Below are 20,118 nucleotides of genomic sequence, written 5' to 3' on the forward strand. Positions count from 1 at the left end.
CAAACACACGTACGCACACACGCACACACACACACACACACACAAACACATACAAACACATACACAAAAATATGCACACACACACACAAACATACACGCACATACACACACACACGCACGCACACACGCGTACACACACACACACACACATACACACACACATGTACACACACAAACACACGTACACACTCACAGATACACACGCACGTACACACACTTGCACGCACACACACACGTGCGTACACACACATAAACACGTGCACACACACGTACACACAAACACACGTACGCACACACAAACACACGCGCACACACACACACACACACACACACACACACACGTGCGTACACACACACAAACACGTGCACACACATGTACACACAAACACACGTACGCACACACGCACACACACACACACACACACAAACACATACACAAAAATATGCACACACACACACAAACATACACGCACATACACACACACACGCACGCACACACACGCGCACACACACACACACACACACAAAGAGTATTAATTCCTTATGTGTCATTGTCTTGCTTTCTTTTTCTCTCTCTGACATGCAAGAAAGATGAGGTGGTTTGGTGAAACACACTCATGTGATGAGTAACCTACCTATTTTTCACTCTGTCATTAGGTCACAGCACAACTACCTGCGGATCACGCGCATTCTCAAGTCTCTGGGTGAGCTTGGCTTCGAGGCCTTCAAAGCCCCCCTGGTGCGTCTGCTGCTGGACGAGGCTCTGTGTCGAGGCACCCTGCCCAACATGCTGCACAGCATCCTGGAGTACTACGTCTACACAATCCGCCCACGCTCCCTCCGCCGCAGCCTGCTCCGCTACGCACGCCAGCACTACCAGCCGGCCAACACCTTCCTCTGGGGGCCCCCGACCAGGAGGAGAGGAGCTGGGGCTGGGCCAGGACCCATCCTGGAGAGGGAGAGGAGCGGAGGAGACCCCCATAGGGCTCGTAATCCGCTGACGAAGCAGGACTCAGGTGGAGGGGGGGATGGGGGAGGAGAGGGGAAGGGAACCAAGGGCTGTACCGCTTCCACGAAATCCCTCCAGGAGGCGGTGAAGGGCGAGTACATTGAGACTGTACCACTGGAAGACTGAAGGGATAATAGTTTTTTTTTTGTGGGGGGGGGGGGTGCATTGTAGAAATACTGGCCCATGCAATGTTTTTATGGACTTAAAAGTCGTAGCTAAGTTGTAGTAGCTAAGTTTGGTATGCAGCACAATCCTTAACGTTAACCTACTCTTGCAATGTTTCTCTCTATCACAATGTATTTTGTCCTTTTGTATTGATTGACTGCACTTGGCAATCCACTCATAATTGTACAGACCCTTCTAGCCAAGCAGATCACATTTAGGAGTTAGCATACAACAAACAGCCTGATTGGTTGGAAGTATGAAACAAACAATCTGATAGGATATAAACAATATAAACAACTGCTTGACAAGGCGGCTGCTGTGAGAAATCTTGCACCTTTGACAATCTGTGTCTTCCTATATGAGATATCTCTGTTACTTCCTGGTTACTTCTTGAGCTGATCTTCCTAATGGCTGCTGATCCTGGCGATGAGGGGGAATCATTGGCTGTCGGATCCCATCTTCCTACACAAAGCCTTCTGTAGCTTTCAGAGCAGCCAAGCTAGTCAGACGTACAGGCTCATATAAGATTTTCAGGTATACTGTAATGTGAAAATATGGGCTCAAGTATTAATACTGTAGCTACTAGATAGTATGTGTGTGTTGAGACTAGTGTGATTGTGATAAGCAGTGTGTGTACTACTACTATCTGAAGTGCCTCTTTTCTATTCATCTTTTATTGGTTAATTGTGTTCAGTTAGGGATGTGTGTGTGTACTGATCAATGTTTCAGTTAAATATTTTCATATATGAATTTGGTTAGCTGATGAGTTTTAGAGTAAAAGGTACGATTTGATTCCATAAGAAGAGAAACCGAACATTTCAATGTACTAGTATGATTATAACACGCAAATAACTGGACGGCAGCTTGGGATAGCCCGTTTCTGTAGGGTACACATTTTACAGTACATTTACATCTGAGTCATCTAGCATACACATGATTCACAACAATACATGGCACTTGGGTCCTGAATCCTGAACCATTCTATTGGGGAATAATTCATATGAATCCTAATGAGGATGATGTTGTTTTTTTATTGGGGAGAAAAAAATGCAGAACTGTTGAGTGTATGTATATACACATACACATTTGTAGTATAGCCTCTCAAAAAGGAGGCTGAGTGAATGGCTTGAATCCAACTCTCTCTTTCTTATTCTCTCTCTCCTTCTCCCTAGCCATACATTATTGGTTGGCATTGCCATGTTAAAATGTGCCAATGAAGACCAGTTAAAATGACTAATTTACTCCCTCACGTTCCCCCTCCTCTCAGAGGCTTATGATAAAGAAGGATCTCCTCCCTCTCTTTGTTTCTCTAAAGACCCTCACGTTGTTTAACGGCCCCTATCGTCATCTGGGTATAGATAGGTTTGGGAGAGGATGGGAGGATGGGGAAGAGGAGACGACTGGGGGAAGGGGACTAACTGTACATCCAGTCTATGGAACGCTGGAAAGCTCGTCTTGTCGATGCGTAAGTGTTCTGTTTCAGGTAGAGATACATCTTTCTCTCTTTCTCTCTCTCTGTTGTCTTCCTTGTGACTGAGTGGTCTCTGGATGTGTAAAGGTTCCCTTCATAAGTGTGTTTTGTAAATTGTATCAATTCTTGTATAAGCATAATTTTATGGCTGCTGTAATAAAATATGGCAAATCAACAGCAAAAGAACATGTGTACTTTATGTGAGAGATAGAGAGAGAGTATATGGGAGTGGCACATCACTACAGACAAACCCAACCAGATCCATTTCTCATTGTTTGGTATGTACCAAGAACAACCAAGGTTCTATCTGCAAAAAGTTCTGAACTCTCATTTGTTTGAATGGTGTCAGTAGTTTCCATCTTGTATTCTTTTGAACTTAACATGAATTGGGGTATTTAGAGTACTATATACACTGAGTGTACAAAACATTAAGAACACCTGCTTTTTCCATGACATAGACTGACCAGGTGAATCCAGCTGAAATCTATACTCCCTTATTGATGTCACTTGTTAAATCCACTTCAATCAGTGTAGATGAAGGGGAGGAGACAGGTTAAAGATGGATTTTTAAGCCTTGAGACAATTGAGACATGGATTGTGTATGTGTGCAACTCAGAGGGTGAATAGGCAAGACACAAGTTTTAAGGGTTTTTGAACGGGGTATGTTAGTAGGTGCCAGACACACCGGTTTGTGTCAAGAACTGCAACACTGCTGGGTTTTTCACGCTCAACAGTTTCCCGCGCGTATCAAGAATGGTCCACCACCCAAAGGACATCCAGCCAACTTGACACAACTGTGGGAATCATTGGAGTCATCATGGACCAGCATCCCTGTGGAACGCTTTCAGCATGTTGTAGAGTCCATCCTCTGGTGAATTGAGGCTGTTCTGAAGGGGGGAGGGGTGCAACTGAATATCAGCAAAGGTGTTCTTAATGTTATGTACACTCAGTGTAGCTAGAGAACATTAAACAGAACAAGGCTATGTCAATAACTCAGATACAACCTTCTAGTCCCAAGCTCTCGAAATTCACCATTAGATAGATAGAATATGTATGTTCTAGCCATTCTATGAGCCAGACCTACTATAACCCTGACTGCCCAATACCAGTTTACAAGACCACAGAAGGCGAGTGTATAGCCTGTAGCACACAGATGAGTCTGAAGAGAGCCATGGATCTCCCGAGTTATTGCAATTTCAGTGTACAGCAGACATTTGGAATCTTAAACACTGAAATAACACACACTGGTTTGTGTTAATTGAGGTGTGTGTGGTGAAAAGAAGAATGTGTGAGGGACACACACACACACACACACACACACATCAGGTCAACAGCAGCTAATCATGCCTTCTAAGAGAATGCATGTATTTAATTAGGGCTTATTGTGTAAGGTAAAGCCTTGCTGTCTTACTAGATGTTGGTTGATGTTGATGTTGTGTGTTGAGTACAGAGTGGTACATTTGGGACTGTTGTGTTACACTCTGTAGGATGATGCTCAGTTTTGGATTGGAGTCATCAGACTGCTGATCAATTAATCAAATGTCCACCCGGACTATTAACAATGACACTACTCCCCCCCCCCTCTGTTTTTACACTGCTGCTACTCACTGTTTATTATCTATGCATAGTCACTTTACCCCTACCTACATGTACATATTACCTCAATTACCTCGACTAACCTGTACCCCCACACATTGACTCGGTACCGGTACCCCCTGTATAGATAGCCTCGTTATTGTTATTTTATTGTGTTACTTCATATTTGATTTTTTACTTTAGTTTATTTAGTAAATGTTTTCTTAACTCTATTTCTTGAACTGCATTGTTGGTTAAGGGCTTGTAAGTAAGCAATTCATGGTAAGGTCTACACCTGTTGTATTCGGCGCATGAGACAAATGAAAATGTATTTGATTTGAGTGTGTGGGTACGGTGGGTTCGGTGTCATGTGTTGAGATGTGTTGGGAGTGGAAGTAGAGGCATTCTGTGCCTAGTTTCGTTTGGGTAGAAGTTTCCCTGGTAAAATGTGTGGTGTATAATTAGAGGTAGTGGTGAGATGTGTTGTGGTGTTCTGTGGTGAGCTGTTGGGGTATTCTGTGGTGAGCTGTGTTGGGGTATTCTGTGGTGAGCTGTGTTGGGGTGTTCTGTGGTGAGATTTGTTGGGGTATTCTGTGGTGAGCTGTGTTAGGGTATTCTGTGGTGAGCTGTGTTGTGGTGTTCTGTGGTGAGATTTGTTGGGGTATTCTGTGGTGAGCTGTGTTAGGGTATTCTGTGGTGAGCTGTGTTGTGGTGTTCTGTGGTGAGATTTGTTGGGGTATTCTGTGGTGAGCTGTGTTGGGGTGTTCTGTGGTGAGCTGTGTTGGGGTGTTCTGTGGTGAGCTGTGTTAGGGTGTTCTGTGGTGAGCTGTGTTGGGGTGTTCTGTGGTGAGCTGTGTTGGGGTGTTCTGTGGTGAGCTGTGTTGGGGTGTTCTGTGGTGGGGTATTCTGTGGTGAGATGTGTTGGGGTATTCTGTGGTGAGCTGTGTTGGGGTATTCTGTGGTGAGCTGTGTTGGGGTACTTATGTTGAGCTATGTTGGGGGGGATGGATGCTGTGGTGTGTTGGGTAGGAGTATGGGATATTCTGTGTTGGGAAGGGGTTGTTACTGTGTGTTAAGTGCAGTGTGCCCACAGCACTGAATCATACTGACAGAATGAGGCGGCTGCCTCCTGGAATGGGTGCTGGAGCAGAGCGAGTGACTCACCCTGTGTGTGGGTATGTGTAAAGGAGAGAGACTATTTCAATTGGCGGCATTGTCTTACAGAGAAGGACCAAATAGGCCAAAATATTGTCTCTTCATCTTGTAACACACACACACACATACAAACACATAGACTACAAAACACTCATCCTAAAACCACACATGTCTGTACCAGTATCACAGCATGTGTGTGTGCTTTATGTGTTACAATAATGTCACAGATCTGTGCGTGTACGCCTGGCTGCCCATGTGTGAGACTGACATTCACTCTCCTTCCAGATTAGAACTTATGCCTTAGCTATCTGTAACAGATGGCTTCACGATGTGTTACTCCTCTTCTTGTTTTGGACTGGAAACTCATGCAGGTGTTGTGTCTGCACCTGATAAGTGAGCTACTTTCCGTCTGTACCACCAGTGGGCTCCAGGGATTTGTCCCTCAGAGTTGGTGTGATCATCATCACTATCCTCATCTAACATCCACACATTATTTGGAAGAAATATTTTGTTATGTGGGCCAATCAAAAGTTCAACCTCTAACACATTGTATGTATTATATTAGCTATTTGTAAGAGGTGCATATGACGCATTTAATCAGATTTAGCGTTTGCGCGTTGTCATCTACAGTTCCATGTAATAAATCAGTGACATTCAGAACTTGTATACTGTATATAGACATGTGAACTGGAAGGTAACATATGGCAAATAAAAAGGAAAAGATTAATAAGAAACTTTATTGTTCCAAATGGGGAATTTATCTTGGACATACATCAACAAACCACTACTGTATAAAATTGATTAAATATTAAATCATCCCCTTCTCATGAACATTGCAAAATATAATAAAATGCAACAGTATTATGGTTGGATTGGACAACCTTTAATCTCGGCACCCAAAACCATATTTCACATGCGCTGTCTGTTACGAGAGACTATAACCACTCGAAATTTCAAAATGGCATCCTGGGTTTCTCAGACGAAACTGGACTTAAATTTCGGGGTGTTTCAGTCTGAGGTCGAAACCAGTTGTTACTCAGAGATCTTCTGCTTTCTAAGGCGCAGAAAGAGAAGTGAAAATAAGAGAAGCCTACACCCATAAGGACAAAGACAATATTGGAGTATGCAACTTATTTGACCAAGGAGTTGACCATGAATGAATGAATCAATGATATGTGGTTAAGGGGGTTCACAGGAGGTTACATGAGATGGAATCACACACACGCAATGTGCTTGGTTGACCTTTGACCCTTCTTGGTCAGACTGTTACTGTGATCCAACACTTTATCACAACACTCACATAATCCTGCCTCTCCAGCTGTACAATGTACATGTTATTCCATGTCTATGTGTAATTTTATGTGTGTGACTGTTAATGTCATAGTGTATAACAGCATTGCGCGCACGTGTGTGAGAGAGAGTGGTGGCTCAGCCAGCTGTTCCATCCACCGCAGAAATCCCCAGGTCAGCTCTATGTGACACAGGTTTCAGTTCCTCATGGCAGAAAGACAAGCAGTGATATAAATATTGGAATAGAGATAGAAAGTGTGTGAATCCCCTGAACAGTCCAAATGAGACCAACAGCACTGCAAGAGTTGAGGAGGATAGTACACCCATGGTTTAGTCTCGAGGAGGATAGTAAACCCATGGTTTAGTCTCGAGGAGGATAGTAAACCCATGGTTTAGTCTCGAGGAGGATAGTAAACCCATGGTTTAGTCTCGAGGAGGATAGTAAACCCATGGTTTAGTCTCGAGGAGGATAGTAAACCCATGGTTTAGTCTCGAGGAGGATAGTAAACCCATGGTTTAGTCTCGAGGAGGATAGTAAACCCATGGTTTAGTCTCGAGGAGGATAGTAAACCCATGGTTTAGTCTCGAGGAGGATAGTAAACCCATGGTTTAGTCTCGAGGAGGATAGTAAACCCATGGTTTAGTCTCGAGGAGGATAGTAAACCCATGGTTTAGTCTCGAGGATGATAGTAAACCCATGGTTTAGTCTCGAGGATGATAGTAAACCCATGGTTTAGTCTCGAGGATGATAGTAAACCCATGGTTTAGTCTCGAGGATGATAGTAAACCCATGGTTTAGTCTCGAGGATGATAGTAAACCCATGGTTTAGTCTCGAGGATGATAGTAAACCCATGGTTTAGTCTCGAGGATGATAGTAAACCCATGGTTTAGTCTCGAGGATGATAGTAAACCCATGGTTTAGTCTCGAGGATGATAGTAAACCCATGGTTTAGTCTCGAGGATGATAGTAAACCCATGGTTTAGTCTCGAGGATGATAGTAAACCCATGGTTTAGTCTCGAGGATGATAGTAAACCCATGGTTTAGTCTCGAGGATGATAGTAAACCCATGACTGTTTTACTCTCATTGAATTAAATCACACACATGATTAATTACAAAACATAGAAGATTGTGGTGAAGAAAAGCCTTTATTCATCATATTCAAAATACATTGAACACTTGCAATCTGCACCAATAGAAAACAATTGTTAGATCAAACAAATGACATATTTTTACTGTTATTAAAAGCACACACTAACACAGAAACTCTCACCTTTACCCTATTTGAATAGCTGGAACTATCACCATGCCAACACCTCTGCAGTCTTTAAAGACCTGCAAGAGTGAGTCATCAAGGGAAAGGAAGCAGTGTTCAATGTGGAATCAGGCCTATAGTCATTCTGGATAATATATAAGGCAGTAATTCTATGGTACCTCCGATGCAATGTTTTTTATATGTATTTTTTTTTTTTCCCGATGCAATGTGTGATCTGCAAGCAGAGAATGATAGAGGCCTCTAGTGGCCAAAGCATTTTAGCATGGGCAGCGCCATTGAGGTGTTCCACTAGGGTTGGGCAGTATCCACATTTTCTCATATTGTCATACCGTCCTCTCATTCCAGGATTTATGGTATTACCGGCCAAAAAAACGCAAAAAAAAGAATGCTAACAAAATTAGCACAAGTAATAGCGAATTTCCATTGAGGCTGCTAGCTAAATATGTTAACGAGCGCAGAGGCAATCCAACTCATAAAGTTATACATATATAGGTAGGAGCTACCAAATATCATTTTTTGGTGAGTTTAGAACATTTATAAGCAAATGTGAACAAAGGACATTGTGTAAATGAACAAAGTTGAGAGGCATACTTGTCGGAAGGAAGAATAGTACTGGCTCTGGAGCAGCATGTGTACACGCTGTGTCTGTGTGGAGTCGCTAGGGCAATGGGCCTGCTTGCTCTGCTCTGAGAAGAAGGGGGAGGAGCAGATGGGCTAAGAACAGAGAGAAGAAAAAATTTATTAAAATCAAGATACAGATAACTCATCCAAAGGGCTTTGACTTCTTAAACACAGCACAAAGCTAACAATATTATGCGCCATCAATTTATTAATTCAGCCACTTAAAGTAGAAATGACAGCATTTTAGCAACATCAAATCTTACTAAAATCTGTTCATATACAGCCCAGGAAGAATATCAAACTTAGAATGTTTAGGAATTACGTATACTAAGGCATTTGTGAAATTCTATACCATTAGAGTGGGAAAGCAGCTGTGCGTTTGGACAACTAATAGATACTGCAGCAAATAAAACCGAATAAAAACATCTGTCTCGTCCAAGACAGGAGTCTACACAGACCGGTGCGCTATAGCCAATCAGAGATATAGTAGGCCATCATACAAACAAGCCATTTACCACACGGGCCTGCCATCATTCACTTTGAACTGGACTGTGTGTTTAGGCAGATGGGCCTGCCATCATTCACTTTGAACTGGACTGTGTGTTTACAGGCAGATGGGCCTGTCATCATTCACTTTGAACTGGACTGTGTGTTTACAGGCAGATGGGCCTGTCATCATTCACTTTGAACTGGACTGTGTGTTTACAGGCAGATGGGCCTGCCATCATTCACTTTGAACTGGGCTGTGTGTTTACAGGCAGATGGGCCTACCATCATTCACTTTGAACTGGACTGTGTGTTTACAGGCAGATGCAACAGCACGACTTCAGATCATTAGAACTCATTTGAATGTACTTTTACAAATATGTCAACACCGGGGAAGTCCTCTTCCATTTGGGAACTTTACAGTCCTATTGATCAAACAAAGATGAAAAAGGTAGGTTCTCTCCCCCTCAGTTATGCACATCAACAAGATCAACAACTAATGCTAGCCCAAGCAAGATCAGCTGAAATCTAACAAAGGAACATTAGATAAACCCTCAACTTTTTCAGCTAGTTGGCTGTCAAAATTGCACTGATAAACAATGGGGAATTGTAGCCTACTCGTCATTCTGCAGCTTGCCTGCCAATGCATGCTTGTCCAAAACCAAGCACCCAAGCTAACTGGTTAAAGTTGGCAAGCTTGTTAGCCTCACTCTCACACCTCACTCTGACCATTTTACTTGCTGAGCTTGTTAGGCTGTTTTGGCTACGTTGACTGACACCGGTCATATTCAGCGGGTGTTGTATGGAAATTCATCCGTTTTTCAGAGCACTCTGGTCTGAATTCGGAGTAGATAGCCAGAGGGACCCTGCGAATGCAAGAGATATGCTAAATGTATAACAGTCGTTAAAGTTTTTGCTAGCTAACCAAATGACACCTGTATCTCTAGCTGTGTACAGCCACCAAAAAACAATATGTAGGGGACAACGTCAGTCACTCACCCACTCCTCCAATGGCATGACATCCTCCTAACAGCTAGCTAACGTTAGGCTCCGTGTTTTTAGCTTGCTACATAAATAGATACGCTAGTCCATTATCCACATTAAGACTGACTTGGCTAGTTTGATTGTATTGATATTCCTAGCCTTAGTCACATTAGTCTGTTTTTGTCCAAAATATTGGCCAATGTACCAGGCCAGCTGTGATTTCCTACTTGAAAGCAATATTTTTTGGACTACCAAGAAATGTATTGGTAAATTATATGAATCATACATTGAACTGCATCCATATAGTCTGCCAACAATGCCTTAGAATGTTGAGTCACATAAAACTTCTTTTTAAATCAAGTAATAAACTGGGAATTGTATATTTTTGACTGATATTATGATTGCAGATATGAAACAGACAAAGTAGTTAAAACGCTGTTAGTTCCACTTCAAAACACAGTTAGACTAATTAGTCAGACTTGTGCTTCAGTTGCACTTCTCCACTCGGATGAGAATTCTTGAACTGCATTCTCTCAGCAGACAGCGCTCCGACTGAACTGCATTCTCCCAGCAGACAGCGCTCCGACTGAACTGCATTCTCCCAGCAGACAGCGCTCCGGCTTGAACTGCATTCTCTCAGCAGACAGCGCTCCGACTGAACTGCATTCTCCCAGCAGACAGCGCTCCGACTGAACTGCATTCTCCCAGCAGACAGCGCTCCGGCTTGAACTGCATTCTCTCAGCAGACAGCGCTCCGACTGAACTGCATTCTCCCAGCAGACAGCGCTCCGGCTTGAACTGCATTCTCTCAGCAGACAGCGCTCCGACTGAACTGCATTCTCTCAGCAGACAGCGCTCCGACTTGAACTGCATTCTCTCAGCAGACAGCGCTCCGACTTGAACTGCATTCTCTCAGCAGACAGCACTCCGACTGAACTGCATTCTCTCAGCAGACAGCGCTCCGACTGAACTGCATTCTCTCAGCAGACAGCGCTCCGACTGAACTGCATTCTCTCAGCAGACAGCGCTCCGACTTGAACTGCATTCTCTCAGCAGACAGCGCTCCGACTTGAACTGCATTCTCTCAGCAGACAGCGCTCCGACTGAACTGCATTCTCTCAGCAGACAGCGCTCCGACTTGAACTGCATTCTCTCAGCAGACAGCACTCCGACTGAACTGCATTCTCTCAGCAGACAGCGCTCCGACTGAACTGCATTCTCTCAGCAGACAGCGCTCCGACTGAACTGCATTCTCTCAGCAGACGGCGCTCCGACTGAACTGCATTCTCTCAGCAGACAGCGCTCCGACTGAACTGCATTCTCTCAGCAGACAGCGCTCCGACTGAACTGCATTCTCTCAGCAGACAGCGCTCCGACTTGAACTGCATTCTCCCAGCAGACAGCGCTCCGGCTTGAACTGCATTCTCTCAGCAGACAGCGCTCCGACTTGAACTGCATTCTCTCAGCAGACAGCGCTCCGACTGAACTGCATTCTCTCAGCAGACAGCGCTCCGACTGAACTGCATTCTCTCAGCAGACAGCGCTCCGACTGAACTGCATTCTCTCAGCAGACAGCGCTCCGACTGAACTGCATTCTCTCAGCAGACAGCGCTCCGACATGAACTGTAGCTACTTTTCTCCAGGACTTTTCTTGGTGTAGCCAGCTTACTTTTCTTCAGTAAAATGCAAGATTAACTTTAAGCAAAACCTCAATAAATGTAGCTGGCCACATTCTTTCTATGACAAACATTAGAAATATGATGGCCATGATTAATTTTTGTGAAAAATACATTGCCATTTCATTGTAAGCTCATTTACTTGTGTGGCTGCCAGACAAATAGCGTTACACTTCTGCTCTCATCTGATGAAAATTCAGATATATTCTGCCGAATGTGTTACACTAATGTATTTTCTGTGAAGGAAAACTAGAGTTGCACGTCCCTGATCACTCTATTGAAGCAACAAAAACACTGTTGGCTTTCAATATACAACACCAACCCCACAGCTATCACAGCTCCCGCTTTCTCCTGTTGTGCTGTTTACAAACAAACACATGACTGTCTGAAATGTTCTGTGGAACTATTTCAAATAACGTGATAGGTGAAATTAAGAACGCAGTCTGCTTTATCTCCTAACGTATTGCACAAGTTGACTGCAGGTATTTACTTAAAAAGTAGCTACAAATATGACAATTTATTGAAAAACTTAAGAAATAGTTGAAACGATATTGACGGTACTGAAAAACCCTCCCATTGCTATTTCCAAATACCACGGTATACTGCCCAAGCCTAGTTTCCACCATGCTTACGCCATTTTAAAGCAGGTCAAAGCAGTCAACTGGGTGGGGATTCCAATGGGTTGTAGCCTCAATGGCACTTCCCATGTTGACACAGACGCTATAATGGCACAGACATAAAGATGAGTCCTCTATCTATATCAATAAGGCTAACCTTGTGTGGTGAATTGAAAGGAAAGGCATTACTGCATATTCAACACTGCCTCAGAAATAGTCAACCATGGAGACAGGACACCCTCTAGAGTCTGGATGAAGGAAAAGCTTCTATTTCTTCCTGTGATGTCAGCATTGGAGAGAGAGAGAAAGCTAAACCACAAAGAACATTGGGGTTAGGGAGTACTAACAGTAGAACAAGGTCACTAAATCTAACCCATTCCATGGAGGAATGGTAGGAGACATGGAGAGGGCTGTGTGTATGTGTCTCCGTGGGGTCATCTGCAGGTATTTATAGTTACTTCCTTTTGGGCTCCCTGTTACAGTGACGTCAGTCTGGGAGGGTCTGGTTCCAACTGAACTGACCAGGCCACACTGGTGTACACACACACACACACTTTTACAACCCTGCCCCAATCACACAATGGTTTGCGTCAACTTCCTCTGTGCGTTGTGCCTCCCACAGCCACTTAACATACCATAGGCTTCAGTCAACACATAGCAAAGGACATGGTCCATTAGATCAGCACACCTATATATAACATTACATTAGAATTGGTCTATCTGTGACGAAAGGAAAATAGATTCAATTCTCTACTGGGACCAGGCTTTACATGCTGTATAGAGTACATACACAGTCTGGTCTTCATACATAGTTTATAGTGCCTGTATTTGTTTAGGGACACAAAATGACAAAGCAATGTACATTTCCTTTATATTTAAGTGTAACTGCCCCCTCTTCATTTTTGGCTCAATTTTTGGGGGTCTGGGAGTGCATACAGTATGTGCAAATATGTGTACGATTGTGTGCACAACCACTACCGGTCAAAACCTTTAGAACACCTACTCATTCAAGGGTTTTTCTTTATTTTTACTATTTTCTACATTCCAGGTGACTACCTCATGAAGCTGGTTGAGAGAATGCCAAGCGTGTGCAAAGCTGTCAAGGCAAAGGGTGGCTACTCTGAAGAATCTCAAATATATTTTGATTTGTTTAACACTTTTTTGGTTACTACATGATTCCACGTGTTATTTCATAGTTTTGATGTCTTCACTATTATTCTACAATGTAACAAATAGTACAAATAAAGAAAAAACATTGAATGAAAGGGTGTTTTGAAAATCTTTTGACCGGCAGTGTATATTGTGTCGTGTGTTCACGCAAGTGTGTGTGTTTCCTGCAGCGTGTCTGTTGTGAGATGGGTGGTCCTGTCCCACCGGAGCAGACATGTCACAGGTCACAGCCAATCAGATGGCGGTCCCTCCCTATTTCCTGCTCTGCCTCGGTCAGCATTCCCAAAGTGCTCCGCAGTATTCCAGGAGCGTTCCCGAGTCAGGCAGCGCAAACATCCCACTCCCGGCTACTAGAGGGCGCCGCTGAGAGTGTAGGATGTTTACACTGCCTGAAACCCGGAGAGGTCATAGGTCGGCAGTTAGAACTCACCCTTACCCACAGATCGGATTACCCTAATCCTAAACTTTACACGACTGTCTCAATACTCTTTAACAGCGTACTGTCCTTGTCTCCTTTCCTTCAAGAGCACTGTTTGGTAAAAAGGTTTCCACCTTGCTTCTATAGCTTGTCATGTCCTCTCAGATCAGTGGTCAGAAAAGGCAGTAGATAAAGTAGTGTCTGGTTTTCACTCACCCCACCGCCACTCCTCCTCTCTCCTGAGGATGTAACCCCTCCCTGCTACTGTGAACCAACTGCCATGAACAGAGCCGTTTCCTCTCCTCCCTCTTTCTCCCACACTGTTTTTCTAAAGTCCTTTGGGCACAATCATCAGAGATGGTGCCAACAGACAGACAGCAAGGAGAAAGTAGCAGGGTGTGTGTGTCTCCAGTTCGTTCACTTCTCAATGGTCATAATTGAGACCCATCAATATATGAAGTCCCCTGGAGCTGGCCTGTGACACAGAGATATCCAGAGGGTGAAACGGTATGTTCCACTAAACATCCTTGGATTTAATTGATCGAATTTATGTTACAGATTGGTCATAGTCCCCACTACAGGGTTTCTCCATGTATGGCTCTATGTGCATGCATAGTAAAAGCCTCTATGACAAACACAGTTGACTCTATATAAGCCTAATAGTGATAGCTATAACAGTCGTCGCCATGTAAAGAAATAGCTGTATAGTAGTTGCGATGATAATGGCAGTTGGCTGCTGCAAACATCCGACTGAAAGCCCTATATGAAACACCAGCTTTCAGTCAAGGATGTTTACAGTAGCCCATACTGCCAGCTGTGCTGGAGAGGGTACATGGACAGTGCTAAAACCAAACACTGGGCATTACTTGCACTAGGTTTTAGTAACATACAGCATAGTCATATGGAAACCATGTGTTTGATGTGTTGGATGCATATTCTATTGATTTCGTTCCAGTCTTTACTAGGAGTCCGTCCTCCCAATGTAAAAAGGTGCCACTGGCCGCCTGCGGTACAGCTAAAGTTCAGTTTGGTCAACTGTCTTCAAGTTAGCACCAAAGGTCCAGCAACATTCTATATACAAAAAAGTGGTGTTAACACGGCACCCGTCAAAATCTCAAATCTTCAATCAACTTGACTCTGTAACTGCAGATTTTGAGTCCAGTATATTGTCACTGGCCTCCAGTAATTTTTCTCTGCCTTTCCTTTGTTGATCTGTAAGCATTCTGTCAGCATGTGACATTCCACAACGACAGCCCCCACACACAATGTACTGGCATATTTACCATGTAAACACCACACAGGGCTTCTGTTTAGCCATCACACACACACAGTGAAATGAAACGATTGCTCCTTCACACGCAAAGCAGTACATCTGCACTGTAGACCTCTCTCCCAGTGGCCTTTCCACCCTTGATCCCACAACCACAATTCTGACTTCCTGCCTCCCCTGGTATCCCTCTCCTCCTCCCACCCCACAATCAAAGTGCCTTGTTTACCACACACACACACCCGCCCTAACCTCTGCTGCTGCGTGACATTGGTGTGTGCCTATATTTAGGGGAATAGATGTCTATGCTGTGCGTGTGTGCGCCTACATGTATTTGTGCATGTAATTACATGTGTAAGCAGTGACGAGATAAAGTGCGTCACTACATTCTAAAGCACCTTATTCCATGTGCTCCATCCCCTAAACCTGTTCCATCATTCAAACCAACTACCTATTTCACATTTAGTGGACAGTTTAAGTGTGTTACTGTTGGCCTAATGTCCGTGGAATGTCTGTTTTTGTCACATTTGTTCAGCTGTGATACCATCACTAGCATGGTCGGGTGTGTCTGGGTCTGTAAACTGAACATGTGTATCTGTGTGTGTAATTATATAATGTGTGTTTATGTGTGGACCACGACACTGCTCTGGCTTAGACTTCCAGCCTCCATCCCAGTGCTTAGGTCACGGAGGGAACAAAGCAAACTTTATCAGAATACTGCAATCCCACATTCCCCGGATTCTTAGCACTTGGCAACTGGTGAGCACACAGAGGAGAGAAGGGAGATGGGGGGAGGGGGAGAGGGGGATGGGTGGGAAGTACTGCCTTCCAGTTTTATTTCCATACAGTAGCCTTTCTCACTCTTCAAGACTGACCCGCTGAACTCATAGATCCAAAACCTCTCCTGCTAAAATATCCTGTATGTAATGCGTTATAATTCCATGTGTCCCTTATGAGGCGCCATCGGGGTCATAAATCAAATCCAATGTATAAATGTGTGTCACGAACTGAGGCCAGTGTGACCTGTAAATGTTAACACACCGTATCAAAGGTCCTGCCCCTTAACCGCGTATTCCCCCTCTGTGGAAGGTGTCAAAGTCACGGCAAGGTTATGACTCCACCCACAGAAGACAGAGTAGTGTGATATAGCAGGTAGTTGGATAGAGTGAGGGTTAACTTTAGCTTCAACAGTATTAGACTGAACGGCAGAGAACTTTACTGCAAACAAGCTGGTAAGGAAAGGTGGGGAGTTTATAGTGTACTATGTCTGGGGGTTCAATGAGCTCTGGGTCACCCTCGGAATAGAATACACACACACACACTGGACGAAGAAGCCTAATTCTCGCTTGGTTTAACGGTCTCAGTCATCAAAGCATTCCACCTAAAATCACGCCTGAACCACATTTCTCCTGCCTGCCAGTTGGCAGACACACTCAAAACACCTGTAACACAATTACACACACCCACAAATCACTGCTGCATAGCGGACCTCACAAGAGGAGAAAGGGGGCCAACACAGACTCCCCCTATCACTGGCTTCAGCTGACAGGCTTCCTACAACAGGACAGTCTACAGGACTCCGTGACTCTAGGCGTGATTATAAACAACATGCTATTTGGCTATGCAGGCTCATGACATCTGTTAGCAGTTGATGTTATTCTTTAATAACACAGATCCAAAGAAAATCTGGGGGAGGAAAATAGGTTTATTCAAAAAGGACAAATCATGCTTGGAAGTAGATGGTCATTCTCCCCTGTCCTCAGTGATGCTCTCTCAGTGATTCTCTCCAGTGAACAAAGGGACAGGATGTAGTTTATAACCCAGCCCTAGCCTGTGTTGACCAATTAGAACTCCTTGCAATAAAACTGGATTAATGGCCAAATAACAAGTATCCTATTTCAAGTTGAATATATAGACAAATTCCTCCCATGTCTCTGCATTAATTCCCTATTTCAGAAATAACACAAGTTCACTTTATCGTTAGTACTGTATTGTCCTCTGTCTCTGCGTTGTGTATTTAGCTTCAAAATATTCTTCTACCTCCATACTCCGTGGCTATGCAGGCTTACTATTCCAGCCACTATCTTCTGCTTCAACACAAAACATCCTTCATCCAAGTTTATAGCCGCTCTGCTGTAATCTCAACACCCCCCCCCCCCCCCCCCCCCCCCCTACACTCTTAGAAAAAAGGGTTCCAAAAGGGTTCTAAAAGGGTTCTTGGGCTGTCCCCATAGGATAACCCTTTTTGGTTCCAGGTAGAACCCCTTTTGGTTCCAGGTAGAACCCTCAGTGTAAAGGGTTCTACATGGGAATCAAAAAGGATCTAACTGGAACCAAAAGGGTTCTTCAAAGGGTTCTCCTATGGGGACAGCCAAAGAACCCTTTTAGGTTCTAGATAATACCTTTTTTTTCTAAGAGTGTATGATGACGGATGACCTCATGCACACTACTAGCTTATGAAGTCTTATGACCTCCATACTCCTTGCCTACGTAGGTTTATGACCTTCCCATTCCTCAACTTTGAAGTCTTATGTCCTTCACTCTCCTAAAGAAAGGCGATGAAGGCTTGTGGTTGTCAAACTGCCAGGGCTGTATGTTTAGCTCAGTCACATGTTTCCATACCCTATCTGATAGCACAGACCCCGGCCCCTTAACCCTACCCCCTCTGCCATTCAACTTTTCTCTCACTAGCTTTTTCCAAGAAATTCTGAGAAGGTCCAGGGTGGCAGTCATATGACCTTGGGACAGGACTCCGCCAGGACTTAATCGGAACGCCGGTATTCCGAGCACGAACGGGAACACTAACAGGATCGGTGAGCCATGACACTGAATAACACCGCTAACTCCCATCCTAAAGGTCAACCAGAGTGCTAATGTCCTGCTGCCCATGATCCCAATACAAGTAGAGCAAATAACTTTCCCAAATAATGCTAAGCTTGACAGAGAAAACTTTAACAGTCAGTCATGGTCGTGGGTCTAAACTAAAAGGTCCAATGCAGCAGTTATCTCAATATCAAATCATTTCTGGGTAAGAATTAAATGCCTTACTGTAATTGTTTTTTATCAATATGGTCAAAAAGAAACAAATATTGTTTCTTAGTAATTAGAAATTTGTCAAACAAGCATTTAGCTAGGACTGTCTGGGACTGGTCTGAGTGGGGATTGGAAAACTAGCCGTTATTGGCAGAGAGGTTTGGAACTCTTTCTTATTGGTGTATTAACTAATATACTGCCTGGTGATGTCACCAGACAGGCCAAAACTCCATCCCACCAAAACAGGCTTACATTTCAGGTGTGTTTTTCAAACAGCTCTTACACTAAAAGAGCATTATCATAATTTTCACAATTTCACAGTATTATTCATATATATGAAAAACAGGAAGTCATGTTTTTGACTGTATTGGTCCTTTAATGGGTGAAGAGTGTTTGCATGTGTGTGTGTGTAGTGAGCAACCGTTGATGTGTAGGCTATGTGCTTGTATATGCTCTTGAATACATTTTGTTGTGAGTGTGCATCCCTGTGTGTGTGTAACTCACACTCCCGGTCCAGCATTAACTCCATGACCTGGCCTGTTCTGAGACAGGAAGTGATCCTATCATCTCCATGGGAACGGTCCTGTGAGCTGAGCTGAGCCGAGCCAGAGACCCCTCCTCAGACAGAAGGAGAGTTTAGATCAACACAAATAGGCTCTTTCACAAAGAAAGAGCTTCCCATTAAACAAAACCACTAACACTTACAGTACAAATATCAATCTTTAGAGGCGAAAAATCATGTCATGCCAAAATATAGGATGTCAAGTGTTTTAAAGGAGGGTGTTATATAGACACATTTGGAGGTATAACTAAAATAAGTAGGAGCAGAGCCCTGTTTATAACTTGGGGGTACAGATGCTTCAGTCTTGCAGAGTCCCTTTAACTACTGTAGCACCCTATTTATCCCTGAATAATGGTGCCATTTTTGAGTTTAACAATCAATAATCCTTATCTAAATGTAATTGTACTTGATTTAAATTTGTTTCTAAAGATACAATGATAGTCTTGTCCGCAAAATAAAATAAGTGGGTTTTTGTCCCAGCCATGAATGGCTTGCTATTCTCTGAGTCATTGAATTTGCCTGGGAACTCAACTACATCCCAGGGGAACAGCCGAGAATATCTTTTCTCCGTGGAGAAAAAAAGGAGGAATAGGCGAAGTTGCGACTCAACCAACAGCTATCCTCGATTACTTTGGACACACTGTAGACTACTTACCGCTTCACCGCATCCACGAAAAGGTAAAAAGTTAACTGCGCGAAAACGTCAAGTTATGCTGGTCCGGGACGACCAATAAACTATCTGCTTTCGCAGTATTGGCAGCCCGATATTTAGTCGTTTTCGGATTAAGTTCACTATAACTCCAGAAGAGTAACTATAAAAACACACGAATCCGGCTGTAAGGTATGGATGTAGAGAACTTAAAAATGTTAAAAGCGTCCTTGTCCGCGGTCACCCTTTTTGCCGTCCCTCAGTCTGGAGTTTTTCTACAAAGATTTCTGGACTCGAGTACCTCCCCTTTTCTGGCAGAGCTGACCAATGGCTGGCCGGACTGTGCGCATCGACGGGGAAATAATAGCCTGCTCAGCTCAGTTACCTTGCGCGCGTCCTTCCTTTGCCATCCACCACATGACCTCCAACTGTCCGCAGATGTTCCAAAAACTCCAGAATAGAACGTCCATCCGTTATCTTTAATGGGGAGGTGACAATTTCACTTAAACTCACACACCCCTCTGCAATGTGTTCCTCTATAGTTTGCACCTGTCCTATGAAATCTGTGATGACCAATGCCCTGAGCCCTCAGTGCTATACTACTGAAGAATGTAGAATAGTAGCTTAATAATATTTTTAGTAATTTTGGATCAGATAGTAGAAATGAATCGGAGAGCAGCAAATCAATGTGTT

The 20,118-nt window shown here is 43.7% G+C and overlaps 1 protein-coding gene and 1 long non-coding RNA gene across 2 annotated transcripts in view; one reads left to right on the top strand and one right to left on the bottom strand.

Moving 5' to 3' along the window:
• The window catches only part of LOC129836000 (opioid growth factor receptor-like protein 1), a gene marked incomplete at its 5' end in the record, with an annotated part of 3,986 nt that extends 2,500 nt beyond the window's left edge, over positions 1-1,486 (top strand). The window contains 1 exon segment of the mRNA XM_055901715.1: positions 658-1,486. Coding sequence (XP_055757690.1) covers positions 658-1,135 — 478 coding nt within the window. The 3' untranslated portion in view covers positions 1,136-1,486.
• A 6,309-nt stretch (positions 1,487-7,795) lies between these two features.
• LOC129836001 (uncharacterized) lies at positions 7,796-19,720 on the bottom strand. Its single transcript, XR_008756590.1, has 3 exons — positions 19,432-19,720; positions 18,719-18,829; positions 7,796-8,656 (listed from the first exon to the last, which is right to left on the bottom strand). It is a non-coding gene; the product is annotated as an uncharacterized LOC129836001 (long non-coding RNA).
• Positions 19,721-20,118: the final 398 nt, after the last annotated feature.

This window comes from Salvelinus fontinalis, chromosome 37, assembly GCF_029448725.1.
Source record: "Salvelinus fontinalis isolate EN_2023a chromosome 37, ASM2944872v1, whole genome shotgun sequence".
Classification (NCBI taxonomy): Eukaryota; Metazoa; Chordata; class Actinopteri; order Salmoniformes; family Salmonidae; genus Salvelinus; species Salvelinus fontinalis.